This window comes from Atractosteus spatula, chromosome 11 (genome assembly GCF_055471065.1).
Source record: "Atractosteus spatula isolate fAtrSpa1 chromosome 11, fAtrSpa1.hap1, whole genome shotgun sequence".
NCBI classification, from domain to species: domain Eukaryota; kingdom Metazoa; phylum Chordata; class Actinopteri; order Semionotiformes; family Lepisosteidae; genus Atractosteus; species Atractosteus spatula.
In genome coordinates, this window is record NC_142716.1 from 5,351,616 (window position 1) to 5,375,274 (window position 23,659).

Below are 23,659 nucleotides of genomic sequence, written 5' to 3' on the forward strand. Positions count from 1 at the left end.
TTCTGGATTTAGCAAACATTACTATAATAATATGTCAATAATAAGAATACAGAATTAATAAATCTTTCTGGTTTGCTATGACTTAGTTTTACCTGCTTTGAAATCCATGCTCCCTCCCCATTTTTTGTAACCGAACTGCCAGCTGGCAAGCTCAAGAGGGTGAGACCGCTGAGTAACTTAATCCTTAAGGCAAAGCATAGCTTTCCCAACCCTTCCAAGTCATGCTAAAGATTGATGTGGCATGCGAATAATCCACTCTACCTTGCTTAAGTAGTGCAGTGAGAACTCATCACTCTTCAGGGGATTGAGCGAGCTGGAACATGAAGAGCACCCGGGACACGCTAATCCTGTATCATGCTAAAATTCAGCTACAGGGCCACTCAAAACAAACCCTTCTGTATGTTAATGAGCGGTGCAGATGGATGGAAAGAGATGTAAATATGTGTACGACCCAAGCAAAAACAAGCAGCGTGACTCCTTCATTATGATCTCGCTGAGTATAGTAAATGTAGTATTCAGAAAGTGCTCACAGTGCCCTCAAAGCACGGAGGTCTAAGACTTTGAGATTTCAGTTCAGTTGGGCGTGCATTTTGCATACTGAAGAAAAAGGTCCCAGCACCCCAAGAATAGGCAAAAAATCAAAGTGACTTCAGCAAAACGCCTCCCGTGATTATGTAAAGTGTTTGGTGAGCTCAATGGTTGGCGGATGTTATGCAGTTATTGCCTCGATAGGATATGCAACCGAATACTGACTTTTAAACACTAAAACCTATTTGAAGTAAAGGTGCTCCAATATTTATGGTCACTGAATTGAACACAAAGTAGATGTGTCTTCTAATAAGATTAAAGGTATGTAAGGAATTGCCCAGAAGTAACCTGTATATTGAATTGTACTTATCATTAATACTAATTTAATGATCATCGATACAAATTGGTAGAGTGTGATGTTATAAATAACAGTTTGGGCTTTGCTTTTCCAATACTGTACATAATATTAAGAAATGGTGTCATTATTCCTAGAGGGCTTTAAGAATAATTGAAGGCATTTCATTTACAGGCGTTCTGGACTCATGCCATGTGATGCCTTTTACTATTACATGTCAAAATAACTAGCCCTAAAAAATTATATAAATACTAACATTTCAGTTTCCTTTTTGTCTTACTAATCTCATTTTGCTTGCGCACTATTTTTGACGTCCCAATTTAAAACAGTTTGAAACATATGTTGAAAAAAATGTTTTTACATGTTACATTTTCACTCTGTGAAGTGCCCGATTGCAGAGTAAAACAAGTTATACAGTATGTAAGAGAAATGTTGTTCTCTACTTCATAGCATGACACATCTGGAGAGACTTGATTGGATATTTGTCCATTTGTCCATGTAGAATTTTGCTTCAAAACACGACAAAGAACTGGACCAAATAAAAATAAGACTAACACTGTAGATAAATGAAATTTAATTAAATTTTGTTTTGGACAAAAATGGCAATAAGACAAAAATGGCTTTTTTACAGTATTTCCATGTGAAAGCAAATTTAAGATTTGTTCGGCTGTGAAAGGTTTGTTATACAGTTTCTGAATATGAACAGACTTTCACAGATCTCCTATTCTTTTTGAACTTGTAATATTATAAGGATATCTAAATATACTTTCCAAGCCAGGAGCTCTATGCAGTAAATTTCCATGACAGTATGGACTGTAGATGAAGGTATGCTCTGGGTATAAGTCTGTGCTTTGACCTGTTCAGAAGGCATCTGTTGAGTCCAAGTGTTACGTAAGCACTACATAACTTTAAATGAGCAATCACTGAGTCTTGATCATACAGCTGTCCAGTTTTATTATTTTGGCTGTGCTATGAGGTCAGCAGTGGTTCTGCACTAAAACCGAGCAGATAATATACACTGAAAAAGCCACTACAGACAAGTAGGACAGTTGTTTGCATTAAGCATGAAAAACATTTTCAGGAGTGTACTGGAGCAGCATTTGCATTCAATTTCTTGTCAGATAATCAACACAGCCAGTAAACAGGGCCGTGTTAAAGTGTAATTTGATGGCTCACTGCAGTATTTGTTAACTGCAATATGTTACGTATCTCTTGAATCTAATTCAGTGGTGCAGTTGTAGGTATTACTCAATGAGCCTTAAAGGAACAGATGCACAAAGACAGGTGTAGAGGAACACCGTGTTCCTTGATTTTTTTGTAGACAATGACGTTTTCCTGAACAATGGCAATCATTAGGAGACATATCCTTCCTTATTTTGTTCTACGTGATTTTCTTCACATAAATACTAAAATAGAAGACGTTTGAGTAGGGAAAATCAGCATGCATAGGCTGTGTCAGCGTACTTCTGCTGCAAAGGAACAGGTAAAGATTCTTTCCATCATGCTGAAAGGTAAAGAAAAGAACCATTTGGTTTTGGCTAAAGAAGGCTCATAGAAAGGTATTTTCTATACCTTTCAGCAGGGAATGAACCTTTGCCTGTTTCTACTCTTTTGAGGCTTTTGGTTTTAAACTCAGATGCATGTTTTTGTTTTCTTATATTACCTCCTTTTATTCTCTGTAGACAGTGAGTAAGCAGGATGATTAAGTATCTGTTCGGTATGCTGAAGCACGTCTAGGCCTTCGAGATGTTTTGTCACTGTATAAACCCTCATAAGCATTCCCTGGCATGTACTCTACAGTCGGTAAGAGGTATGCCTTTTTTCAGCTTGTCTTTAATGGGCCTGCTGCAGTGCTTCTGAAAAGCACAGGGCAGGAAAAGGAAAACCTGACATTCAGCAAGTACCAAGTAATTTATACAGGAGACTGTGGACAGAGTTATGGCGTCCTTGTTGAGTCACATTTTCTAAAAAAACCCTTATTGTGTAATTTAATAAGATTGTAACGGACACTAACTTCTGAGTGATAGACCTGTTTATGATTAGCTGCAGGTGTCTTTGAAAAGGCTTGTCATTTAGGATGCATTTATGTGAGGGCAAACCTGAATTTGCAGCATGAATAAAATAATTTTAGAAAGAGGTCTACACACCAATGGAAAGAATCAGAAGAATTTCTTATCCTGTATCAGGAATAAGCCGATGGGTTTAATTCATTTCATTTCGAGCTATATTATAGTTTGCAGTAGAGTCCATCACAACAATACAACAAAAGACAAACATCACTAGCAAAGTATACTGCACATACTAACAGAGATGCAGTCAATTTAATTATTTTACATTTTACAACCAGTTTAAGAGCTGGATAATAGATGGAAAGCAGTACAGATTAGTGTGATCTAGGCCTAATTAGTGGAGTAACATAGGGATATGTATTAGGGCCACTGCTCTTTATAACTTTATCAGTGATCTAGATTCTGGTAAAGGCAATAAACTTTCAAAAAAGAGATTTACACAAGTGTCAAGACTGGGCAAGAACCTGGCCTACAATAAAATTGAGATGGGAAGCAATGAGCATAAAGATGCTGTTCATGAAATAAACAACACCTTTGGGGTCATTTGTTGACAAATTACCTTACCTTAAAAAAATGTCCTTGGTTTCAATTGGTACGCAGCTAAAATTCACACCTGTCATTCACAGGCCTTGTTCCCAGGCTTAAGAACAATAAGAATGGTCCTTTTGCTGAGACCTAATTTCCCAATTCATAATATAAGATTTGACAGGGTCTTCTGTCTAGGGGAAAATGCCGTCAGTGAACTTGATCATGGTAGGAGCATGCCCACACTCCTGCCTTCCATGCAGAAGTAACAGTACTGATGAACTTTAAGGCTTTCTTGACAGGTGGGTGGTGATTAGCGTGGAGAGTGTAATTGTCCAAGTGCAGCTTCGCATGTCAGGCTACTCTGGCTACATGGAGGATGCATTTCTCCCAGAGGCCATCTTCTAGAGACAGGTGACAACTGTTCCATGGCAGACAATGCGAATGTTAGAAACACACCCTGAAGACCCACCTGAGCCCGGGCAAACTTGACCCAGATACCTGGCAAACAGCTGCTCTTGACAGGACAAGCCTTCATGGCAGCATAGATGCAGGTCTGTCCGAGAGGCCTTTGAAAGGGCGAGGATCAAAAAGGGCGATAGAGTGCAGTGAGCAAAGAAAAGGGTGTTTTCCTCCTGTGGACGTGCCTGGTGATTCTGACAGGTTGTGTAAAGCCCTGTTTTGAAGCCAGGAGTGCAGTGTGGCAGGGGTGTAGAGTTATGTTTAGTTGCTCTGGACTCATAATTGAAAGACTGTAGGTTCAGATCTGATTTGTGACAAAGCTGTGGTATCCTTGAGCAAGGTAGTTCAGATTGCTTCAGTAAAGTGCCTAGCTGTAGAAATGGTTACAGGAGTGTTTCACTTTCGATATACATGTCTGTGAAATGAATAACACACCAGGAAAAGTGGACTGGCAATGGGTGGATGGACAACAAAACACTTCACTGACAGCGGTAGAAATGATCATCTTTATCCAGATGCTGTGTGTGTGTGTATTTAGGGGTACTAAGGTCACAGACATAACTGCATGTATGGATTGTGATTAAATTCAGGCGCTGATATTTTAAGGTATGGGAAAACAAAATTTCAGTCATGCTGATGTAAAGCTAAAATTTGGATTTTGTGAGGTATTTAACAGGTACTTTTTGCTGTGCAAAGATTTGAAAGTTAAAATGTGCTTATAGTCTTTCCATTAGTGTCATTTGTTTAGACTTTTTTTGTTAAATACACATATACAAAAAACTATAATACTACTGGTACAGCCTTTATCATTGGATTGCTGCACAACAAACAGCTTGATTTCTCTGGCTCTATGGCTGATAACCTGGCATTTTAGCTCGTGTATTTTTAACAGATTAAACAAATAAAAGATAAAGAAAGACCTTCACATTCTGTTCAGAAAGCTTGCGGGCGGATTTTAAGCAATGATTTTATGACCTTTTCCAGTATCTGTGTGGTGAAACTAGAAAGGGCATGGCTTTCCTATCTTTCTTCATACTTACTCATTCTGATACTTTATCACACACATGAAAAAACAGGGAATTATTTAACCCTGCTTATCTGTGTGTAAGATGTTTGGGGCTCTTGTGAAAATTGAATGTTGCAGTGTTTATCGGAAATTTCAGGACAGTGTTTGTGTTTTGATTTTTTTTTCACATCATTAAATTCTTTTCATTATGCCCAGGCACTTTCTGATATTCTTGAAGTGGTTCGATGGTCTTCATTAGAGCATCATTCAGCTTCAAAAGAAACAAACATATAGCTGTTCTTCGGTTTACCTCAAGATTACACCAATCAGAAAATTAATCTTGCTCTTTGTTCTATTGCAGTTAGCACGGACAATGTGATTGTCTTTCCATTCCTGCTGTTTTTTTTTCTGAATTTAATTATGCTGCCCTCTAGTGACTGATATATTTTAAATCTACCTGTATAGGCAGTAAGCACATAAGAACGATTAAGGAGTGGAGGCCATTCAGACCATCTAGTTCATGTGGTGGTTAGTATTTGATTGATCCAAGGATTTCCTCCTGCTGTTTCTTAAATGAATCCAGGGTATGGTCTTGGAATATGGCTGGATAGCTTGTACTAGACTTCCTTTTGGTATATTTTTAATGCAACGTTACTTTAACAGAGTCAGTTTTTTGTGTCTTGTTGAATGTTTTGGCTATTTCTGGAAGACTTTATTTTTTATCTTTTAGGATTTGTGTGAAAAGGAGAGATTTCCATCGCAGGGTTTACCTCCTAGCACTGCATGTCCCCACTTATACAGCTGGGGTAAAGTATCTTGTTTAAGATTACAACAGTCCTGTCTTCAGGAGGGCCTTGAACACACAACCTGTCACTTATGAGCCCGGGGGCTTACCCACTATGGTACACTGTCCCTTACATAAGGAGAAAGAACTTTCACAGCTCTCCTTAATATATGCTTTACAAACCTCATGTTGAATAGATAATTATAATTATTATCACATCAGGCTTGAAGACTATAGAAAATAGGCAACACCCAGAATAGCTGTACTTACCTGCTATTTTTCTTTTGCATTCTTGTGCTACTTAAACTGGAATTATGAAGCTTGTTTTAAGATAAGATGAGAAAGCTACTTTTTAGATTTAGCTTTTATATTAGCAACGTTTGTGTAAATTCTGTGGAATGTCACAATGCAAGTTTTGTTCTTCACAGAAAGATAACATTTTGTCAACACAAGTTATAAATGACATTGTGCAAACTGTACCTTTTAAGTTATCATTTCAAAGAATTGTGCTAGGTGGCAGGTCTGAAGTACCAAGTCTTCAAACTAATATTTTGAGTAAATTTACTCTAGACCTTTACTTGGCGTTGTTCTGTGTACTGTCACCTATTGTACCCAAAGCTATCTGCATCACGATTCAAGATACCAAACCCTTTAGTTCTTTATAAATGTACGGTATACTGTATGAATTGCTTCAGCATTTGACACTATAGATATGATAATTGCTTTTGAATTGTCTCTCTTAGGAACAGCCTGATATTTAGAATGGAAAATATTTTTCTTTCTCTGGCTAACCACACTGCTGCTGTCGGATGGCTAACACCTTTAACATCTTGATATAAAACAACACCTGTCAAAATATTGGAATAGTACAGAACTTTTTCCACTTTAAAATGTTTCTCTGGTGTTGGTTCAAAGACATCTTTGAAAGGCAGCAAAGTGCAGCGTAAATCCTTTCAGCTTATTGCTTTCTTCTCTTAACAAAACAAAAGGAAAGAAATATCATGTGTTTGTAAATTTGGCTGACCATTACATAATGGCTTAAGAAAAATTAATTCCTCCAATTTCGTGTTATGGTCTTTTATTTCTGCCTGAGGTTCATGGATGCATAGCTTTGGAACAGAAGAATATTCCCACATTTAGTGGCAGTGTTTGGCCATTCTTAAGCATCAAGGCTAGCTGAAGTGTCGCCATTCTGTTTTGCTACCGCTGAATGTTGTGTTTATTTTTATCAACATAGTTGTCAATTTAACAGCATTAGTGGTTGCAATAAGTGTCAATAGTGCAGTTCTATATGAAATTGGTCAAGAAAAGTCCGGATTTGAATAAAAGCCTTTTTTTTAAACTTTTTCTTTGTTCCCCCCCCTCCCTAACCCCCCCATCTTGTCACATGTTTCTTTCATAGTGCTGAAAAGTTCTCGGATTAGTAGAGAATTAACACAAAGCAAGACGCCACTTCATTTGCAACGGGAGAAAAAGACAGAAACGGAGTGAGCCGAAAAAGTGAGAGGGACACAAGTAGCTACAGCACGACTCCACAAAAACGACACAAAAAACAGCGCTGTGGAGGTAAAGACTGCTCGGAAGGCCCTGACTTCAGAAGCTGGCTATGGAAGACAAACGATATCTGGCCGTGCAGGTAGGGTTTTTATTGTTATTTTTTTTATCTCAGGACATCAGCGACATTGAAAAATAGATTAGTGGATCCAACTGAAATTCATTTGCTTCACAATAAAGCAAGTACGTTTTCAGAGTTGCTGAAACATTCTGGGTGACAACGAAAGCGTTCTGAAACAAGCCACAAAATAAATGTGTGTGGCTCAGTACAGAAGGTAATGACATGTTCATTGGGAGTTTAGCATGGGGAAAATGACCTTTTTGCATGGACGTGCAGTTTGAGTTTGAAACTCACTGAAACTCATGATTGGTCTTCATTAGTTACCGGCATCTTCCACATTGGAACATGTTTAATTCCCACATGGAACACAGAGCATAGAAGGTAAAGTAATTACTACATGAGCATCAGGCTAACTCTGAGATGTGCATAAGGGACTCTGCAACAGCGTGCAGTCTCCCTGAATCCTTAGTAGATCAGCTCAGCTATGAAGCAACATAAAGATACTAGCAATTAATACTTTGAATATTTTATTAGGCTGCAGTGTTTCCTTGATCCGATCCGAGACAGTACTGTTCCTCCTTCAGTTCTACAGTCTCTTCTGGCTTATTTGGAAGTTTTTTTAATAGAACAAAAAGTAGTCTTCACTAAAAGTGAAGAATTCAGTGCATTTCCTAAACCGTTTCTTAAGTGTAAAAGTTTCTTACTCTGTATCATTGTTACTTTTTTAACTTTTTTTTTTTCCCATAATCAATACATTTAAGACAATAAGAAAGCAGGCGCCTGTTAACTGAAGCGTGACTTCTAAAATCAAGCGACTTCACAAACCTGCATATTTATTTTCTGATTTTCTACAGGATCTCTGAGATCACATACAAAGTGTGCTGATAATTGTCACAAAATGTCTAGTATTTTGTTCAGTATCTGCAATTGAGATTTGTGCTGAATGAGGGCTGCAGATCACTTATACTTGAACATTGTTATACAGTCAAATATACACCTGTAATAGTAATGATTAGTAACTCAGGGAGAGAGATTTCATTTTCGAGGCAGAGATTGTCAGAAGATCATGAAATCAAGCTGTGGCCTGCTGGAGATCAACTCGTGAAATACTACCTGTTTCCTTCCATAAATAGCTTATAAATGGTTCAATTGTTAGCTTTGTCTATAAAAATGTGCTAAGAAGTATTTGCAATTGTAATTGGACTGTGTTCCTGGCCTCAGGCCATTAAACAGCACCCCAAGGAATCATAAAGCTACTTATTACCAACAACTGTATTACTGTGTAAAGTATTTATAACCACAGCCAAAACTGTTTGCGCTCCTTCATTAGCTATGCAATATAAATACAAAATATGCACAGCAATAATAATATGCTTCTTTTAGCTTGAATGGAATGTAAAGTGCTACAATTTATCAATTCATTGCATATAGTATAATGAAATAATAATAACAACATTTTCAAAGCATGTCATGCATGACCAGAGTATCTGAAAATTAATACTTAGTGTGTCCTCTTTCGTCTTGTGTTGTATTTTTTGTTGCTTTAATGGAGCTTGTGGACGATTTCATCCCCCATTTCCTTCATGCAAGCAACTTTAAGTGCAGTTAAATCAGGGCATCCTTCCACAGGGTGAGGGGTGGTCAGGCAAGGTAGTTGTAATGGCCACGTTCATTGGGTTAATTATTTGCCGTGTAGATTTAAGTCAGTGGTAGTCCCTCAGATACCATTAGGCATCTTTAGGGAGTGTTGATCAAAAGCTCCGTGAAAGTTTGTTTTTGATGTAATGACCTAACAGCAATGTGTAATCATCTCCTGCTCATGTGTATAACACTGAATGGTCTAGCTACAGGTGACATTAAAAGTTATCTGTATGATTATTGCCTATCACTTTATCTGCCTTTTCGGATCGTCTCACTCTTGGACGTGGCTCCACACGATAGGCAATAGAGTCTTGTCTTGTGCAGTAATTGTGGAACTCGCTGCCCAAATCCCTTTGAGTCTCTGTATTTCTGTGGACATTTTCAAAACATGCCAAAGGTATTTTCACTAGGGCTTTTAGCATATAATTTTTGTTCTACTCTTAATTTGATTGGGTCTGTTGTATGAATTCTGCTATTACTCTCAATTATTTTTTCTAAATTAACTTAATCACAAAGTCTAAGCTGTTTGAATAACAGAATGGGTTCCTTTTTTTCAGAATTTGTAGGAGGACAGTGTCATTTTCTCCTGTCCATAGCCATAAGCATTAAAACACTGCCACCGTGTTCACTTGAAGCTTTAGTAACTGGATTAATATATCTTAGATGAAGGACACTGGCAGGTGGAAACATAAAAACACTAACCACACACGGTAGTTTTACATGGTTGCTAATTAATGGCTTTCAGATCATATGCTTAGTAAAATAACACATTTCACTCAGCTCTTTGAGCTCTATAGGTAACCTATAAAAGTAAATTATGTTGTAATAGTTAAAATGACATTCATAGAACTGTTTTTATTCAATGAAAGTGTTTCTAAAGACGTATTCAGGTCTGGATGATAACCCTAACATCTTAAATCCACAGTTGTTGTCGGGAGACTGTTTTAGAAAGCAGGTGTATGTTTCCACTATTCACTTTTCAATATTCAAGAAATCTGGTGATTATAAGGTGATCATTTTAAGGAATTCTAAGCACACTATTTACATCTTTAACTTTGGAGTTCCCTTAAACTTCTGGTGTCACTGGTTTGCTAAGCCAGGTTCCTTCTGTGAGATGTGATGCTTAGAATAATTTTATACACCATACAACAGTCTCACATTAGAACACCTTTATATAGACCTTTTGGTTTCTAAAATAATATTGTGCTTATCATTAATACATAAAAAAGGCAGTGTCAAGCACCACATTAATTAAAACTAGAGGAAGAACCCTCCTGAGGACTATATTAATGATTTAATTACTGCTGAATTTGTCATGGGAGGCCTGATAATTCAGAGAGCAAAGTACAATCTGTCTATATGTTATTAGTCATGAAATGCCTTTAGCTGTGATAGTGAGCTGTGTACAGTCTCCCCTTACATGTGGTTATTAGTGTTTGGAGTATTAAAAAGGCTGCTCTGAATGAGATGAGATTTTGAAAGTACAAATATATAAAAACAATGCAGGGTAACAGCAGACAACAGAGTTGCAGTGGGGAGCTCATGTACTAATTTGTAACGTAAAAAACTAAACAAGTCAAATGCAAGACAGTAGGCACCCCTCCCCTTGCTGTTTACCTCCCTTATCTGATTGGCTGACTCCATAGACTTTTGTTTTTCTGAGTTACAGAGATAGTAATATTGGTCACCCTCCAGGGCTGGTCTGCCTGTGATCTGAAACTGACTTGTTCTGAATCACTTTAATTGTGTAAAGACACTTTACAGAGATATTTGTTTTGTCCCAGCACTATTTGGGTGTTCAACTAGGTTTATGCAAGGCTAAGGTTTAATAGCAGTGTCCTCATTCACGTGTAAAAATGAAACCTTAAGGAAATCTTAAAGTGTAGAGCTACAGTATAGAACACTAAATCCTGCTGTCTTTGAGAGGTCTCGTGTATTTGTACAAGATGTTACCTCATTGATATTTTGAGTGGGACAGAGAAAAACTCCATGCAGCTCTAAATTAGGCACTCAGACATGAATTTGATTAGGAGCTAGCAGGCATTACTTAGGTTTTAGTTTTATGAAGTCTCCTCTCTGTCCTTCTGGCATAAAGCCTGATAAACACTGCTGTTGTTGATTGTTGCATTCAGTTAAAATTGTGATCAATTTACTTGCAAGCCTTTACAGATGTCTGTTAGGAAAGTAGAGCTTCATCAGCTGTGGCTTCTACCTAATCTTAACTGAGCTTGACACCATTGATTCTAAACATTAAAAGACATGTATTTTCCTGAAAATGTTTGTGGAGTATAGTTTATTTAGTGTCAGGTGCTGAATTTCCATCAGACAACAGAAGAAAGTTTCTGTACAGCATGCACCTTAGAGTCCATAACTCTAAAACCAGGATCAGACTAATCTTGAACAGATGATTGGCCTTGGTAAGCATTACCCCTCCTGTGTGTCAGCTAATTGGATGGATTCAGTGGTGGTTGTATTTGCACAACCCTTTCATCGATTATATAAGGTGTCCCCAGAGGCATGACTGACCCTGCTGTGACTTGTCTTCCTTTGCCAGCTTGGCATTTGTCATTGTGTGGTACATTCTTGTTTATTGACAGGGACAGAACTTTGTTAGCTGTTTTTGCAGCTTCTGTTTTTTTGAACATATGCTAGAGTTTGAGAAAATTAAGTCCGCACGTATAATGCTGTCATAAGTGTAGAAAAAGTTTATTTACAGTACATGGTGAGTGCTCTCTAGAATGAGACCAGGTAGATAACAACGATTGTTTTTTCCCATTTGTTCCCTTATTGTTCTTTTGTTAGCAAAACTTTACGTAATAATACAATTGGTTTAGGCAGCGATTACTTCTACTGGGACTTATAGAAACATTTCCTCTTACTCTGTAAGTTAGTGCTTGTATTGAAGCAGAAAAAATGTATTTAAACAACTAATTTCTAACCTTGTTTTTTGCCAGTCTTTACATTTACTGTATAATAGAGGTGTAAATAATAAAAATGGATGATAATTTTGAGCTGGCCTGATAAGGCTAGAGGGGATCTTGTTTATATAGGCTGGCTTTTTCCCATCTGGAAATATTTAGTCCTTTGGACTCTTTTGTCTCTGCAGGATAAGTCATTGTGTTTCACATCCCAGTTGGAATGAACTGGGCCATGAAATGACGTCTAAAAGAGAGCTGATTGTGCCTTTAATTTGATTTGCCGCAAGAAAGGCTGTTACTGTCTTCACAAACAAGTATGGTGTGAAGATTTGCCTACATTTTGCTCTTTATATAATTGCCATTTTTATTGTATAAGAAGTATCAGTTTTTGAGTTTTAAATCTTAGTAGGTTTTTCTTTATCACTCAAGAAACAAAAACTTCTGGTGCAGGAAAGGAAGTATTCATGTTTTTACATGATCGCAATCCAGTGGGAAGTCTGGAACACACGCGAGTTTTGATACATTATGGCGAATTGGGATCTTTGAAAGCTATAGGGTGTTTTAAATTTTCATTGAAGATATTCTCGGATATTCTTGATTAAAGGTGTCAAAGCAGAATCGTTCCAAGGGTTTTGAACTTGAGGTTTTAGGGGTGACCCATAAAACCTGCTGGATTGTGAACCCCTGGTCTAAGTAGTGTGCAGAGAAAGTATGTGGGGTTTGTTGTACAATTGAAAACCTGTGTATTCAGTCCAAATGAGTGGATTTGGGGGACTGCAGTTCAGTGGCGCCTTTTTCGACTTATGTAAGGAACATATTGAGCCGTCAGTCACTCACTTGAATTAGCTTCAGCGTTCGCATCTCTGGCTAGCTCTGCAACCGGGCAGCCGCAGGGGCATGGGAACAGATGTGTCAGCCCAAAGGGGTAGTCAGACATGGTTTCTGTTTGTGTCCTGAGCTCACTGTACAGGCCCGAGAGCGTGGAGGGAGAGAAAATCCGGCCACTGTGGAGAAGGTATAATGGGGGCACAAGGGCAACCAAATGCCAAACACGTCCACCACTGCGTTCTCTTTAAAATGGTTGCAGCAATGGGCCCATTCAGTCACTGCCTTTAGATTGTATTTTAGGAAACCACTCAGGCTGAAACTGTAGGTTTTTTTTTTTCTACTTGATACTTTGTCCTGTTTCTCTCTCCAACCCCATGCTCCCCCCCACAAGAAGGCAAAAGAAAAAAAAAAACACTTTTTTTTTACGGTTCAGTTTACCCTTGAAATTATGGACTGCAAATTAGCACCATGTCACTGGAATCGCTCTCTAAATCTCGATGACTTTTGGCTTTTTATTATTATTGGTTGAATTGAAGTGCTTTAAATTCTGTTCACCCCATATTTAGGTAATTTGTCGCGCTTGAACTCTAGGTGCTTTCCCTTTTATTGTGAATAGGAAGTACGTGCATGGGACGAGGGGGGGACACTAGTTCTCAGGGTTCTTTAAATGCAACTCCCCTCTTATTAATCACTTTGATGGCTTTGCTAATGATATTCCTGGGGAGGGGTTAACACTATGCCATCTTCTGAAGTTTTTGAAATATATATTTTAGTGATTTAGGACCTTCAAAACTTGTCTGTACTTTAGGCCTGAAGAAAGGGACATCAGTGTGTAATATTCTGTCATTTTAAATAACAAAAGATGCTTGGGGGAACTTGGAGTCTGGACAGAAGGGTGTATACTCTGTTTAATCCCTACAATTTTGGTAATGGTTTTGCTGTAAAGGGAAGCATCTTCTCTTAGTGCAGACATTAAGGAAGATGTGAATTGTGCTCATGCGTCCCTCATTTCAATCACAGCAGCACAACTGTGGCTATGGCTATGGAATAATGTTTAGTCTAGGGACTCGCATCTTCTGCCACTGAAATGCAGGTTTTATAAGGAACAAAGTTGGAACAGCAAGGTAGAACACTGTGTGTTTTATTTTCAGTATGGTCACTCTGCTCTTTATATATGAAAACAGTTCTAGAGATTTTTCAGACCTTAAATTAGAAAAGATATCTTCAAAACTGTACATACTTCTTGAGGCATTTTGGGTGCAGTGATTTTTGAAAGAATAGGCTAATGTGTCAGAATGGTTTAAATTCGTTTTGTGAATGCTAAGTGACAAAACAAACAAAAAGCCTACCCAAGACTGTGTGTTACAGTGTACCATGTGAGAAGGAGCTTTGGTGTTAAACATGTTGGAGTCGCTTTAAAAAAACACTGGACCCCTGATTAGCTACACTGCAATACAGCTGATGAGACACTTTATGCACGTAATTTGTTCAGTTAAATCATTGTAGAATGAGATGGAGTAAAACCCAAAAAGAAATGTCTCACTGGAGACTACATTTGCCCACTCCTTGTTTAAACCCTACACTAATGAATGATGTGCCCAGGTCGTTGGTATAAGATGCCCATGCCGTGTATGGGTAACATAGTCCGTGCTGTTACAATGACCTCTGCTGGGAATAAGGAGTGATGCACCAAGGTTTTACAACTGAAGAGAAAATCTGCCTCGGATTGTTTCCTTGACAATTTTTGCCTTGCAAGTGGACTGACCCATTTACATAGATGCAATATATTATTAAAAGGTTTGCTTTCAAGTGTTGGTGACCCAACCTCATGTTGCAGAAGTGTTAATACATCTTTGCATAGCCTTTCATCCCAAAAGTGATCACTTGACAAATAAGTGGGGACCCACTTCACCCACAACTGGGAATTCTGATGTTGCTAATAATACTGTGTAATTAAGGACTTTTGTCTCTGTTCTTCCTATTTTTTGGTTATATATAAAAGAAACAAATTGCATAAATATTGCAGAATGTACCATAATATTGATATTCAGAAAATGAATGTCAAAGGTATCGGTTTTAGAGCTGCATTCATTCTTGCATTGAAGTTTGTTGAATTCTAGAAATTTGTTTAATTTTTTTCTTCTTCGATGAGCCAAAAAAAATCTTCATGAAGTTAATTGTTGCTTCTCCAAAGTGGTTATTGTTGAATACACGTGAAACAAACTAGAGTCACATGTAGCTTTCTTTCATCCTTGGCAATAGTCCCATATGTTCGCTGGAATATGTACATTGTGTGTTTTTTCCAGCTCGATTTGTGCCTAAGTTACTCCAGAGCCCTGCTTTCCCTTGAGGGGTTCAGAGCAACGCGCTATTTATAAGGCATTAACAGCTGGGGCCCTTGGAGCTAAAATATGGAGGGGAGAAATTAACATGAAGATTTCAGGTTAACTGAACCGTTTAAAATTCCGTTCCTCTGTCACTGAAAGCTGCTGAGAGGAACTTAGAAAAAACATGCAGGAAGTATCTGTTGGTCAGAGTAGAATACATTTATTACTTTAGACCACTAATAGACTGAGCTATAGGCCATTGAGATGCTTTTTCACCTTTGCTGACCTCCCGCCCTAGTGCTGGAGAAGACCAAGACCAAGAAGACTTTCTTCTTTTAAGTCTCTTCCATAGTTAATGGCTTGGATCTTCCAAGAGAGTCAAAGAAAAGTTTGTGCTGTGTCATCTGTTTTCAAGGCCTTGGGCATGCTTTGGACAGTCCATCAGTACTTTGCACATTGAATAGCGGTATTCAGTGAACCTCCTAAAGGAAGCAGATTTCATACATCTAAAATACATCGAAAAATAAAATAAAATAATGGGTTTCATTAGTTTGCATACCCATACAAATCCTTTTTTCCCTTTGCTGTTCTGCTCTCCATGCCCTGAACCTGTTTAGAAAGTAGCTTTCAGTGTGCAACTGGTGTTCTAGCATATAGCACAGCCTAGATGATGTGTTATTTATCAGTATTTTGTTTTGTAGACTATTACTTTATGTATGACCTTTTTAAAAATACTCAAAAGCAAATATGAATGTGAAATGTAATAGCAGACACGAAAATATTAATACATCTCACTGAGCTGTAGAAAACATCATTTTTATTGTCTGTGTTTTATTTTAACTTATTTTTATTTAGATAAAATAGTTTTTCAGCACATATTGTGAAATTGTGCTTGAGAGGTTAACTACACAATTTTTCAAAAATAGAGGGCTTTAGGTGTAGTTGTCAGCTTTGAAACGTTTCCAAAATAATGTTGGAGTTCCATTAATTGAGTAAATAAAACTCTTCTGGGAAGGACAGTTTAACAAATGAAAAAAAAGTGTTTCATGTATTATTTTCAATCTTTACTATAAGCCACACAAACATGTTGACTTCTTTTGTCTTGCTTGTTTTTTTTACTGTTTATCACAGTTTGTAGGATGGTGCTTTTATTTATCTATGTTAATAATTTAAAACAGCAAACAGCAAAACAGCAGTAAAATTGTTATTGTTTGTTGCTGACAGAAGTCTTAATTATTCTAAATGCAGCACAGTATGTCTGGTTTTTCAACGATTTTATGTATAATTAGGAAACAGCTTGAGAAGGTTCACATTGTACAGGAGTGTAAATCACTTTTTCTTTTTTAAAAGCATAAAATACTCTTTTATCTTATTGTATAATTGAACTCTTTATAATTTGGAGAGTTTTCTATACTTTAAACATAATATAAATGGCAACAGCTGTTAACCTGGACACAAAAAATATGCAAATAAGTAACAACATTGAAACATGGTATATTTAAATGTAAAGAAATACTCTGTTATTTGAAAGAATTAGAAAGAAATTGATATTAAAGCCTTAAAAGGTATAATATGTAATGCATATCAGAATGCTTTCAGCATAGCCCTGTGCCTTTTAAAACGTTGTGTAATTGTTACCACACATTAACAGTTAAGAAAATGTACAACTAAATGTCCTGTCTTCAGACAACCTAAAATCATTTTTGTGTCCAGAAAAAAGGGTTTTGATAAAAAAGTAGTCTTCTTTAGCCTGCAGTGTCACACAAGTGACCAAATAACCACCAGCAGCTACAATTTCTAGAAGACTAATAAAGTATTAAGCATCACTTGCAAATATACCTATAAAATATATCTTATCTCTTCATGTGCATACAACCCCCACATATTTTAGTGAGAGTATGTCTATCAGGCTAGTTCTGTAGGCTGAAGTATTGAAGTTGTACCACTAGGAGCAAAAATAACGTGAAAGGACATTCTGAAGACTGAAATCAGAAATACCAAGTATTTTATATTGTCTTTTCAAATTATTTTATGTAGTCTTTGGATTCAACGTCTTTGGACTTAGAAAGTGATCAACTTGCATGGATAGTGTAATTTAAAGAATCTGAAGTAACTGGAAGTATAAAGCAGTTGACAAAATAATATTTCATTTTGGGGGGAAACTACACTGATTTCAGGAAAACATCATCTTCACTTAAAATATTAAACTGATGAACATTTTACTTTTAAAGTTGTGTTCTTTTTCAGTTGTAATACAATTTGCATAACAGTTATTTTTGTTCTATTATTGCAACATGGTGATAAACAGATTACTGAAGACAAAAATCAAGCAAGTCTTCTGGACTTTTTTACAGCCTGAGCTGCAGTCAACATTGTTGCAAATTTACAGTCTTTTCATACAGTGAACTGATGCCCATCTTGCCAAAGGCAAGCTCTCCTTGCCAGCTGGCAGTAGACTCGACTGTATCCAAGGGAAACTTTTAAAAGCCGGTTTACAAATCCTGTGGAGCAAAACATCAGGCAAGGCATTTGCAAGAGATATTTTGGGGAAAAAAACTCAAGTGTAAGTTAAGACCAGGATGCATTTAATGCACTGGTATTTAAACCTGTATTGAGCTAAAGGCATTTTTCTCCTGTCCCTGCCAATTTTATCATCTTGCATTTCAGTCCTATTTAACCCATTTTAAATTACTTTCAGCAGATAAAGGCACCTTACTCTTTCTCAGATCCGCAAAAGAGAGCTGTCCTTAATCCAAGCAATTTTTACTTGAGATTTCTCACTTTTAATCACACTTTAACATCACTTTTTACTTTTATTGCGCCATGTTCCTGTCATTTTATTCAGACAAGGTGGAACTGGAAAAAAGCAACTTTAATGCTGTACTGTACCTACCTGGCGGTTCCACAGAATTACAGTATGTCAGCCCGCTGGTCTTCGTAGTATTTCTAGATTAATGGACTTGCAAATACCGAAGAGTGATATAATTAACACAGTCGCATGTGGTGTGAATTAGCCTTGAGTCAAATCAGATCTGGGAGGCTGTCTCAAGCTTTGGGAAACTGCAATGGCAGCGCCTTCTTACTTCTTAAATTGTTTTTTGGTTATGGTGGGGGAAAAAAGGTGGGAAAAGAGCTGTTATGTTATTTGTAGAATAGTTTTATCCTTTCCCCTGTGATGTCTTGATTTCATGGAAGAATATCCTGGCAGGTATAGTGTTTTTTCGATACTGTACGTCTTGTTAACAGGGTGGGGGAATTGTGAGCTGACAACTCTGAAAGCTCAAGAAACCAGACACTACATCAAAGTGGGCAATAAGTTGTGAAAGTGACATGTTTGGTCAGCAGTAGTAATTTACCCCACACTGAAGCCCCTTGTTTGACTTGTCAATAGAGGCAGCGTGCCTTGAATGGAAAAGACCTTATTAACACAGCACATTTGAAACTGTATAGGGGCTGTTTTGTGTCACTCAGTGCACTGATTTTCTTCTTGTTTTGTACCAGGATGGGATGTGTTTTCTGGTGTTGCTAAAAAAGCAACAAGAGGGGCTTTTTCTGTGCGGTGTGCTAAAGAGAGATATTGGCATTTCTTTTTTGTATTTAATACTGCACTTCCACTATGTCAACACAGATGAAAATAAACAGGCCTTTTTGAGGGATTAGAAGGAAAGGATACATAAAATAACTTGTAAAATCCCTAATGTGTAATGTTAAAAACACTTCCTCCTGGAAGCCAATCACCCATACACCTACATTTTCCATAGTGGAAGCATGTAATGTTTTATCTACAGAATTATTGCTTCAGTGTTTTAAGTAATCACACATAACAAACCCAGTTAGGCTAGTGAAGGAATGATTACATGGTGATACTTTTAGCGATTGTACAGAATTAATTGGTTGAATCTGTACATTTGGTCATAAAAATACTAAGATGTTTTTTTTTATTTAATCAATCAATAGAGGTGTTAAATGAAAGCTACCATAACACACACAACATCAAATTACCTGGATCATTTTTTTCTGTATTTTGTGCTATAACATATTAGGTGTTTTTTTCTGCATTTATGAATTAAGAATCAATAGGCATTCTTTCACTGTAATAGACATAGACCTATAGACATAGATAACCTTGTTGGCACTGTATTGAAACTACACAAAGTAAAATTGACATTTTGAGTTACATTTTTTAGGATTTGAGTAACTGAACAAGAAAATAAACATTGGAAGTTTTTCTGTGATACCTGTGTTCGCATTGTTGATTTTGATGTTTTCTTATTAAGCTTAAATACGTTTAAGTATGAAAATGAAAAAAAATAAATTCTATGAACCTCTAAATGAGCTATTAATAAATTATGAGCTATTTATATTTGAAAAGTGAGCTGTCTGTTTTTGAAAGCTGGATTCTGTCACATTAGGTAAATTCATTCCTACGCAAATTCTGTAATCTATGTTGTAATTTTTTAACTGAAAGTCAGTGTTGTGTTTCTTTTTTTTATATGCCTCATCTGCAAAAATGTAAATAAAAAAAAGAGTTTCTCATTGGAAGCAATAAATCTAGGTTTTGGAAGTCATCTTTGCACCTCTGTTAGGCTTTTCCTAATTCCAGTCATGGGGTGAATGTGACCAGATGACCATTCATAAATTCTCAAGACACTCAGATCTCTTGAGGGGTGCTGGAGCCTGGCCCCCTCTGGTATATCCTGTTTCAGAAGGGACTCAGACGCTGACAGGGAAGGCTAATTTTAATCCATGGAATGGTTACTATCCCGAGAACTGTTCAAGCTGTGTAGTGCATCTCTGGATTTCTTCTGGTGTTTTTCCACTTGCGCATGTGTGGTCATAAAGTGACCTTTTCCCCCACATTGCCCTACCTTTCTGACAGTCTGCAGAACATTGTAATATCTCCTGCCCTCTTGTGGTGCCTGCTGGCTGAAGGCATCTTAGTGACAGATAAACAAATGTGTCACATATGTTCTTAAATATTTTATTTGGCAATGCTACACCATGTGTAATGATTTGAAACAGAAGAATAGTGCAAATACAGTAATTGTTTGGATCCTTCAAAAAAAATGTCTAAATACAGTCATAGCATTTATTGGTTCATTTGTATAGTTTTGAATGTGATTTTTTTATTTCTATCATTCTACATGCATTTCTTAGTATAGTACATGCAGGAAGGTGAGTACTTGTATTATTCCATGTTCTTAGAAATGTTTATTTCTGTTTAGCTTTGTGTATCTCCTGTGAATCATAGTTTGGACACATCTACGCACTATTCAACTGCACTAATGGACTTTGGCAAACTCAAGAGTGTGGCAGCTGCATTAGATAATTGAAACTAAATACCAAAAAGTTAAACAGCCAATTAGTAAACACAATTTCTAGCACACGAGGTGTTAGGGTTACTTCTGTAGTTCAAGTGCTTTTTGTTTCAGTTGTCTCTGTGGTTTATATTCCACAATACTTTCCTTTCAGCCCCTCGTTCTTCTGCTTTCTGAATACCACAGTACAAAATCCTCATTAAATCTGACCTGTTATGCTGTGTGCAGGCACACTCATGGCCTGAAAATGGGTCCTCAATGTAATCACTGTAGCATCCTTAATGACCTAAAATGTCGCCCGTGTGCCCAGGTTCCACTTAAAGGAGTACTCTCTGAAAGTCATATTTTTAACACACTGAGGGATATTTTTTACCAATGCCTGTAGATGTGTAATTTTCTCTACAGACCTGCAAACCTTTTTTTCATATTCACATTCTGACGTGCATTGACTGCATTCTTCCTAGTGTCTAGTTTTGCTTCTGTCTTTTTAGCCTGTGGCCAAACAAATGTATGTGTATTATTCTTATGTAACAAGGAGTAAAGCACTGCTCAGACAATGCAGTGCCTGCACCTTGTGACCCCACTGCCTTTGGGATTATGGAAAGCAGACTAAAAGATATTAAAAGGGTGTGAGATATATCCATTGTCTAGTATTATCAATATTTAAAGGTTTTTACATTTTCAAATAATAATAGATGTAGGACATGTCATAGGAAACAGCATTGAGGAGCACATCTCTTAAACAGCAGTGGTAGGAGCTGTAGCTGATGCACTGCCCAGTGAGGTTCAATTAGATATTAATGTTGTCTAATTAGAGTTCAAATTAGACAACATTGATATGCGGTAGGGAAAATAAAAATCTTGCTAAAAATACTTTGCTTCTGTCCATTTTCAATCCTAATTGGTTCTAAGGGAAGTTCGAATACACTAACCGCCATCATGATATTCTTTGGATGTGGAGGTAACTGTACATCCTTTAACAACAAAGGCATTCTTCAGAGCTGCGGAAGGGATCAACAAGTCTGTGGTTTCATGCCTGATGCCTCTTGTCACACGTCCAAATCTCTCCTTCAGCCTATTTGTAAAACCACGAGAGACTCCCATTCTATCTCCCGTTAAATGTATTGCTATGCTTGATCACCTTTTGCTATCATTTACATGATGCTCAGAATTTATTGTATGTGCCTTTCTTTTGGTTTGAGTATTGTGATGTATTTTTTGTTTCCTGTAGTTATAGATCTATTGCTAGTACGGCAGTCTAAAAACTGTGAAACAATGCAGTAAAATCTGTTCAGAATTTAAACTGAACAAACCAAGAATACACTTTCTAAAACTGGAACATCAAATACATTCTGTAGTGCAAGGGTGGTATGCCACACAGACACTGTACACAGTGCAGTGCAGTATATTCTTCCTTTTGTTTTCTAAGGTACCTTTTGGAAAAGTTGGCCAAGTCAAGGGACTAGGATTTGGGAGTCAAGTGTCCGTAAATGGGAATGTTGGTGGTCTGGATGTGACTATGTTGAAAACAAGGAAAAAACAAAGAGACAGAGGAGGAAGTGAATCCTGTGGAAGTACATGGCTCCTTAGTTTTTTTTTTTATCTCTTGTGTAAGCTTGGCAAGAGCTTTGACTTCAGGCAGCAAGTACCAATCCCCTCGTTCTGTATTCAGTAAGCTGGAGTGATGACAACGGCACCATTCATGGCGAGGTAGACGCAAAAGCTGTGGATCTCTCCTCTGTCGCCTTTTTAGAAAAAAAAAATGTTTTCTTGAATTGTTCGAGCAGAGCAGAAAGGGGACAGAGCGAGAGGGTGAGGGAGAGAACGAGAGGGGGAGGAAACTTCCACGCAGAATGATTGAGGGAGGCGGAGAGGAAGCAGAGAGCTCCATCAGATGAAATGAGGTGAAAATAATTCAGGCATTAATCAACCAAGAGCAAAAGGAGGTTTTTTTTTCTCTCTGCGGAAGCGAAAGGGAAGGTGTGAATGAAGAATTTAAGACTGGAAACGAGAGAGAAAAACGGGCCGCTATTGAATCATGTCAGAATCCACCAGCAATGCTACCTTCACAGCCGATCAGGTTAGTTTTTTTTACAGATTCCACCCCCCACCCTTCCCCATTCTTGCTAGATGTATCTCTACAGATGTTCGGCAACAGTGAAAGTTTATTCCCCCCTAAATTTTTGGTTTGCCTTTTGTGTCAGGGCGCAGCTGAGGGGGGGAAAAAAAACTTTTTGGATTTCAAAAGGAGGTTGAAGGGAGAGAGGGAAGGAGTTTGTACGACTATCAAAGCTGCAATTGTGTTAAGCTGCCCGGACGACGAGGCAAGGTCTCGAAAGAATTGAATTAATCAAGACGGCCTATTGTCTGGATTGCCTTATTTTTCTGCGATCATTCAGGGGGTCTGTGACGACTCAATAGCCCCTCTATCACGTGAGATGGGGGATACAACTCTTTAAAAACCAGCCCACGTGTGGCCAAACTGAAAAGTTTTTATAACTAATTGCAGTGGGAAGTTCTAGTTGTGGTACTAGTGGTGGAAATGGGGTGTAATATAAGTTTTTTTTTCCAAGGAAGTGGGTTGGGTGACTGTGTATGAGGGAGACACAGAAGAAGGGGAAAAGTGTCAGAAAAGGGGGGGATTGGCTCATATTTATGGTTTTTTTAGTGGCTTGGGGGCTTGTCAGTTAAACAATTCCAAGGAAGATTTGTTTAAAAGAGTTTAAAAGAAAATACATAGATATCCGTTATGGAACATTGTTCACCTCGGATTTATATCGAGAGCCAAGTTCTGTCACGTCCTTTCGTTTGCTTCTGTCAAGGCAGAAGGAGCTTCTTTTGGTAGACAACCAAGCCTATTTTGTCTCAAAAATTAATAAACGTGCGCTTGGAAAAAGCTCTGTGAAGAAAAGAGATGGGGTTGCTTGCGGTAGGTAAATGTCTTCATGTAGACAAATAGTTTTGTGTGACTTGTATTTTGATTTTTTTTTTGTTCAAACTCTCGTGTTGCTGACTGAAATATGAAATGCTCCATTAAACTAGCACAGTTTTAGGCCAGCACAGGATAATGCAGTGGGTGCATCAGGTTGTAAGAAACTGTGAAGGTTATTGTTCTGTGATTTTCTTTTCCTCATCAGCCTCATTACTTTACATTTCTGATTTAGACTCATTATGGTTATTAAAGACTGTATCCTGCTTAAGTAAAACTAGGCAAGCATGTGGCTTTATTAAGATTAACTTTCGCTTGACAAGGTCTTTGAAAACAGAGGGTGGTCTATATGCT

General features: G+C 37.5%; 1 protein-coding gene across 2 annotated transcripts in view; it reads left to right on the top strand.

The window, feature by feature from the left end:
* slc6a9 (solute carrier family 6 member 9) overlaps positions 1-23,659 on the top strand; it is a 62,775-nt gene that overhangs the window by 12,391 nt on the left and 26,725 nt on the right. The window contains exon 2 of one of the 2 annotated variants that reach the window (XM_088927588.1): positions 7,132-7,365. In XM_088927588.1, the coding sequence (XP_088783714.1) occupies positions 7,336-7,365 (30 nt within the window). In that variant the 5' untranslated portion in view covers positions 7,132-7,335. Of the gene's footprint in view, positions 1-7,131; positions 7,366-22,226; positions 22,457-23,659 lie in introns of those variants that run through there. The other variant, XM_088927587.1, reaches the window with a different exon arrangement.